We start from the raw sequence: 6,135 nt of genomic DNA on the forward strand, positions 1-6,135 counted from the left end.
GACGCTGCGGGTGAGGGGGTTCCTACTGCCACGTTTGCCGTGAGGAAGATGCACAAAGCCGGGACAAGCCACGGGGGGGTTGGGCGAGTTCTCGCTACTGCCTGGAGAACCTGGGAATCTAACACCTGCCCTTGCTCCATGGTTGTCAGCTCTCTGTCCAACAACGGTTCGCTACGCTAACGAGGCTCGGAGTTAGAATGGGGCTCTCCCCGCTTTGCATGTGGGCGGTACCTAGAGCTGGCCGGAAGGCTGGCGGTGTTGGAGGCCGGAGGCGAGAAAAGCCTTTCTGGGTCTTCACATCCAGCCGCCTGGTACCGCAGGCGGCGCGGCGCGGCGCGGCGCGTGCTTGTTTGCTGGGCGAAAGACAGGCCCGCGCGGGGGGGTCGGGGGGCTCCGTCCCGTGAAAGGCAGCTGCGTTCGCAAACGCTAGGGAATTTTGTTGTTCAGACTAACATCCCAGACGATTTCTGGGATTCCTCCAGGGATGCCGGAGTCCCAAAGTTGTTCCCTGAATTCCTGAATACCCGACAGAAATTCTTACCTGACTCATTTACCTGTGGCTATTGCATTTGTTTCATGTCGGTCGGGGGGCTCCGTCCCGTGAAAGGCAGCTGCGTTCGCAAACGCTAGGGAATTTTGTTGTTCAGACTAACATCCCAGACGATTTCTGGGATTCCTCCAGGGATGCCGGAGTCCCAAAGTTGTTCCCTGAATTCCTGAATACCCGACAGAAATTCTTACCTGACTCATTTACCTGTGGCTATTGCATTTGTTTCATGTCTTCGGAGAGATGTTTTTACTCATGTAAAGTGGCATCATGTGTGCCATCTGCTGGTGGATCCCTGTGTGTAGGCTGGGAGTCACTGCCCTGTGCTTCGTCTGCTTCCATAGCAAGGGCAGCAATATATCTAAACTAACATATAACTTCTTTTAATTTTCAAAGTGCACTTAATCCCTAACATTCAGTGACAGTGAACTCCGGGATAAATTGGGTGCAGGTTGTCATTGCAAACAGGAGTAAAAAGAAAAAGTCAGTATTTATTGCTTGATCCTCCACAACTTCTGTAGGGAGAAGAGTCAGTTATTTATTTATGGAGTAAAGGAAAGGTTATGTCATATTTTGTTACCTGGGTAACTTTATAGGGTAGTGAAAACAAGCCGTATTTTCCTGTCTTAGGTACTGTGCAAACAGTGTTTTTATCTGTTGACACTCTCGTCGTATTTTTACTCTGGCAACTTTAGCCTCTGCTTGCCTTACACAAGTGGTATGGTGGTAGTCGGCGCATCTAAGATCATCATGCAGCAGCAGATATGAGGGGTTTGTACATATGAAGGCTAGATAAAGATCACGTGGTTAAAATTACGCTTTGCTTGTACTTATGCAAGACATTAAGCTTGTGCCTACTGGTGTGGAAGACCTAGCGTTCATTTCCTAATGCAGGTAGATTTTTTTGTAGTTGGAAGATCTGTTTTTTTAACCTGATCACACGGTGTGGAGGAGATGATGCTTTTCAGTAGCAAAAATGACATCATTAAATCATGCCAGGACTACCAGTTTCCTGCTGTCCAGCAAATGCTTTATAGCTGTGAATTAATATGGATGACCGCTAAGTTTCATATTCACACTGCTTAAGACTTTATTGCATGTAATGAAGAGTCAGATCAAGCTAAACTATAGCCAAGAAACTCATGGTTCAGTCTCCTGGCTTTTCTTTTGGACTGAAATGCATATAAAAGTGCTGAGCCTCTGCCACTACTGCCACAGAAAGGGGAAGGGAAGACATGCTGATGGACAATAATTTCTCATTTGGCAAGGGCTGGCTTTCTGAGGGAAGACACAAGTCCTCTAATTCCTGGTCGTGGAAGTGGGAACTGAGTAGGAGAAATAGAAATCTAGCAGGCAAGAACTTTACTTTGTTTTTAAAGGAATGCGTGGGTTTTCATCCGTGTCTGCTGCTTAACACAGGCTCTGTGACTTAATATGCAGAATTTGACCTGCCCGAATGAGACCCATCGTAACAGCACCGGGCATAATAGCACGCTGGACTGTGTTGAAGGCTTGGGAATGACACCTGCACAATACAACTTGCTGTACGCGATCTATGCTTGGACGTGAGTCACTTTTCTCTTGCTTTGGGGAGGCACTGTAGTTTGCTAGTTGCTTCCCAGCAGCAAGACACAAATGTTTCTGTTCTTCTTTTCTCCTAGAAATGCAGTAGTGGTTATTCTGGCTGGATTCCTGATTGATAAACTAGGAAATCGCTGTAAGTTCTGAGGATTAATTAATTTATTTTTGTACTGAAGTGGGATTTCAGGCTGTTCTTTCAGTGCAAAGGGATGACCAAAGTTTCCACTTCAGTAAGATCACAGAGAGATGGGAGAGGAGGGACAGGTCTGTGCGTGGAGTGTGTGGCGGTTAGCTGAGCAGCTCCATGAAGGGAGCTGAGATGTTTTCAACCCTTGACCACTGACTTATCTGAATTTACACAGCGGTGCAGTAAACGTGCTTTGTTTAGACTGATATCCCAGCTGATTTCTGGGATATCTCCAGGGATGCCAGAGTCCCAAAGTTCTTACCTGAATACCTGACGTGCATGAAACAGGGAATAGTGTTAATACGTTTTCAGTGGGACAAACTGATAAAGTAGTGTTCTGTTCCCTGCTCTGACATTTTTTCTGTTGTGTGACATAATCTAAGGCCCAGCAGACACAGAAAATGCAGTTATGCTCTGTTTCTCTATCACAGAGGTAAACAACTTACAGATGAGGAGACAGATAATGAGGGTAAACTGATGGAAGCCCACAGGTTTACTGGCCTGTTTTGAGGTTGCTGTCTTGCTTTTTGACAAAGAATGCTTTTGTCCTGATCTTAGCATGTCTATTGAGGTTTGTTTATTTTTTTTTTCTGTTTCTCCCTAGTTGGTGTCCTTGTTTTCTCTCTTCTGACTGTGCTGGGATCATCAGTCTTCGCTCTAGGCTCACATTTCAAGGGGTCGCCATACCTCCTCCCAATGATGCTATCAGGAAGACTGCTCTTTGGCTCTGGGAATGGGTCACTTACTAGTAAGGAATTCACGTCCTTAATGCATCTCGCCAGTGGGTCATCATACATTTTTATTTTGCCTCCTAGACCCTTTTCCTACCAGTCAGCTTCACCTGGTCGGCACCAGGAACCTACGTTGCTAACAGAAGAACCCTGCTCCTTGAAGGGTTGCATGGATTTAACGTGTGCCGAAATGTTTAAATGTCTACCCTTCTAACAAGTTTGTCCTCCCAAGGGTGGGGGCTGCTATATGATTGCTATGCCTTTGGGGTTATTTTTGCTTGCCTTATCTGAGGCGTAAGTTCACCTACTCTGTCCCAGCATAATTTAGTACACTTCAAAATGGACTGCAAAGTTGACACGTACTACCTCCACTTGAGATGTGTAGAGGTCTCTTAACCCAGCTCAAGCTCTTGAGTTTGAGAGGCTGTGTTTGTTGCTTCTCTGCAATGCTCTTGGCTAAGTCTGTCTGTTCAGAGGATTTTTGTCTTCTCCAAGTTGTGCAGAATCGTATCACAGCCTTCTGGTTCAAGGGGAAGGAACTGGCACTGGCATTTGGACTGACTCTGTCTTTCTCCCGTCTTGGGAGTGTCCTCAACTTCTTCTTCACCCAGCAGTTTGAGGCAAAATTTGGAATGCAGTGGACACTCTGGGGAGGTGAGTTTCTGTGGTGCTTTGGCCTTTTGTTTTCTAGAGCCTGTTTCGTCCAGTTACGAAAAGTGCCTGAAAGAGATAGTGAAGTTAGCAGGAGACGGAACATTATTTTCCAATTTTTCCTGTTGCTTTCTGTATGCAATGGAGTGGTGTTTTCTTCACTGATGCCTGAAAAGCCTCTCTAGAGCTGTAGTGTCAGCCTGATAGTTTTTTCTGCAGTTTTCTTGAGATATTTTAACATCTGCAGTCACAGGTGGTCAGTACTAAATGTAGGTTTACTCCCATGGCATGGGAACTTAAGAGTGAAACAAGAGAGGAATCTAATGTGTTTGTTTTTCTCTACTTTAGCTAGCAGAACATGCTGGTTCTGTAGTAGTATCTGTATTGGTCTCATCATTAGATGCCTTGCACGTGGACTGATCAAAATCGTAGGTTTAAATTACTGTGAATCTGAATCTGAAAGGAGAGTCTGAATGACATGTTTCTTAGTGTGAATCTGTTCTAGGGCTCATAGCTTTAAAAAATTTGAGTTTCTCTCCTCTCTTTGGTGCAGTGAGGGGGGATCTGTCTCTAGTGGAAGGGATGACCTGTTTCACAGTGCAGTTAAGTAGTGGCACTCCCGTACTCTGGTGTGCCGGAATGGTGATGTTAGGGAGACCTGCCTCAGGGCATCCTTGTGTACAAAACCTCGCTGATCATAGGAAAGTGTTATTTCCCAAATAACAAAACAGTACGGGCCATCACCCATGGAAAAGAGGATGCAGATGTGAGATAAATATTGTAGAAGTTGAAACCCTGCTCATTTGGTTCTAGCTCTCAGAGAAGTAACTGGGATGGGCACGGTGTGTCGCATCCCATCTCACACTATTACTTTTACGCTCAGGCAGCATTTGCAAGCACAGCACAGCGACTTCAGTAGCCCATGAAGGGATAAATACATCAGACAAAGTGTGTATGCATCACGGAGATTGTTTTGGGTTTTTTGGAAAATGAATAGAGGTCTGAGAGAAGGATGTCTGCAGCAGATGCCCGTTGCCAGACTTGCTTCTGACATACCCAGCACGATCTGCCTCACTTCTCTGGAGCCGAGTGTGCTAACAGGTCAGATTGCTGTAGTAACTGAAGTGGCTCACATAAATGAAGAGGTATAACTTGGCTTCCAGGACCAGCCCATGAGTGATGCGTCTCCTGCTCAGGGGACCATCGACGTTTCTTTGTGTCTGGCTTGTTTTAACCTTGGGTTTGTTACGCACAGGCCTGCTGCAGTTGTTCAGAAGGCATTCTGGCCATAGTCCAGCAAAGTGGCTGTCTTTAGAGATGGCTGGGGCTTTCGCTTCACTGGCATCAGGCAATTCTGCAGCGCATTGGGAGCTTGGTGGATAAAGAGCTCAAGGGTTCTGACAGGGTGGTAAGAGCTAAATGGTCCTGCTGTATGGCTGCAGTAGGGAAGGCTGTTACGAGAAGCCAGGAGTAGGAGAATTCTGCTTATTACATGCAGTTGGTTTTGTCATTCAGCTCTTTCCACACTGAGGAATTTATAACACCTCTTGTGTCTTTTCCAGGTACCGTGCTCTGTGTGCTTGGTTTTGTTTCAGCCCTCACAGTCAGTGTACTAGATAAAGTGGGCATGAAGCAGCTGGGCTTGGATGGGGTTATCCAGCAAGAATCCAAAAAAGTGGTATGTGGTGCACAGACAGCTTTTCCATCTCAGCCTTGAAAAGCCTGGGGTGCATGAGCACTGCTTTTGCAGCGCAGGGAAGCCTGTGGTAGAGCTGATCGTGGCCAGAAGAGGGCATTGACACCACTTGGTTAAATCTTGCAGAGTAGTTCTTCAGGTACAGCTGAGGATATGGCATCTGCAAGCCACTGAAGTCTTAAATTTTCTGTTTAGAGCCTATGTATTTGCAGCCTTGCAGGGAGCTGAATTGGCACTCTGAACAGCACTACTTTTCTGAGCAGTTACTTCTTGACTCTCAGTGGCTCAGGGGAGGATTTTGTGCATAAAACTAGACAGTAGCCTCTCTCTGGAACTGCTTTCTGGCTCACAGGATCCGTGATAGAAAATAGCAAATCTGGGCAGTACAGAACTATCTTTTGCCAGCCATTATCTTCCATTCCTCCTTGCATTCTTCTGTCTCGCAACAAGCATTAGAGGCAACAGGTTGCAATTTTTATGGCTGTCGTGTTTTAACCCCAGCTGGCAACTAAACACCATGCAGCCGCCTGCTCACTCTTCCCGCCTGCCCTGCGTGGGATGGGGAGGAGAATCAGAAAAAAAGGTAAAACTCGTGGGTTGAGATAGAGGCAGTTTAATAGGACAGCAAAGGAAGAGGAAAAAAACCAGAACAAGCCGTGCACAGTGCAGGTGCTCACCCCCCGCGGACCGATGCCCAGCCCGTTCCCGAGCCGCGGCCGCCACTCCTCCCACGGCTCCCCCC

At 46.7% G+C, this 6,135-nt stretch overlaps 1 protein-coding gene across 1 annotated transcript in view; it reads left to right on the plus strand.

The window, feature by feature from the left end:
• The first annotated feature begins 197 nt into the window (after window positions 1-197).
• Window positions 198-6,135, plus strand: part of LOC104618747 (major facilitator superfamily domain-containing protein 1-like) — a 10,951-nt gene continuing 5,013 nt past the window's right edge. Inside the window, exons 1-6 of the mRNA XM_010284424.1 lie at window positions 198-311; window positions 1,988-2,112; window positions 2,209-2,264; window positions 2,920-3,063; window positions 3,542-3,700; window positions 5,260-5,375. Of these exons, the coding sequence (XP_010282726.1) occupies window positions 198-311; window positions 1,988-2,112; window positions 2,209-2,264; window positions 2,920-3,063; window positions 3,542-3,700; window positions 5,260-5,375 (714 nt within the window). The remainder of the gene's footprint in view (window positions 312-1,987; window positions 2,113-2,208; window positions 2,265-2,919; window positions 3,064-3,541; window positions 3,701-5,259; window positions 5,376-6,135) is intronic.

This window comes from Phaethon lepturus, unplaced genomic scaffold (assembly GCF_000687285.1).
Source record: "Phaethon lepturus isolate BGI_N335 unplaced genomic scaffold, ASM68728v1 scaffold4543, whole genome shotgun sequence".
In the NCBI taxonomy this organism is placed as follows: domain Eukaryota; kingdom Metazoa; phylum Chordata; class Aves; order Phaethontiformes; family Phaethontidae; genus Phaethon; species Phaethon lepturus.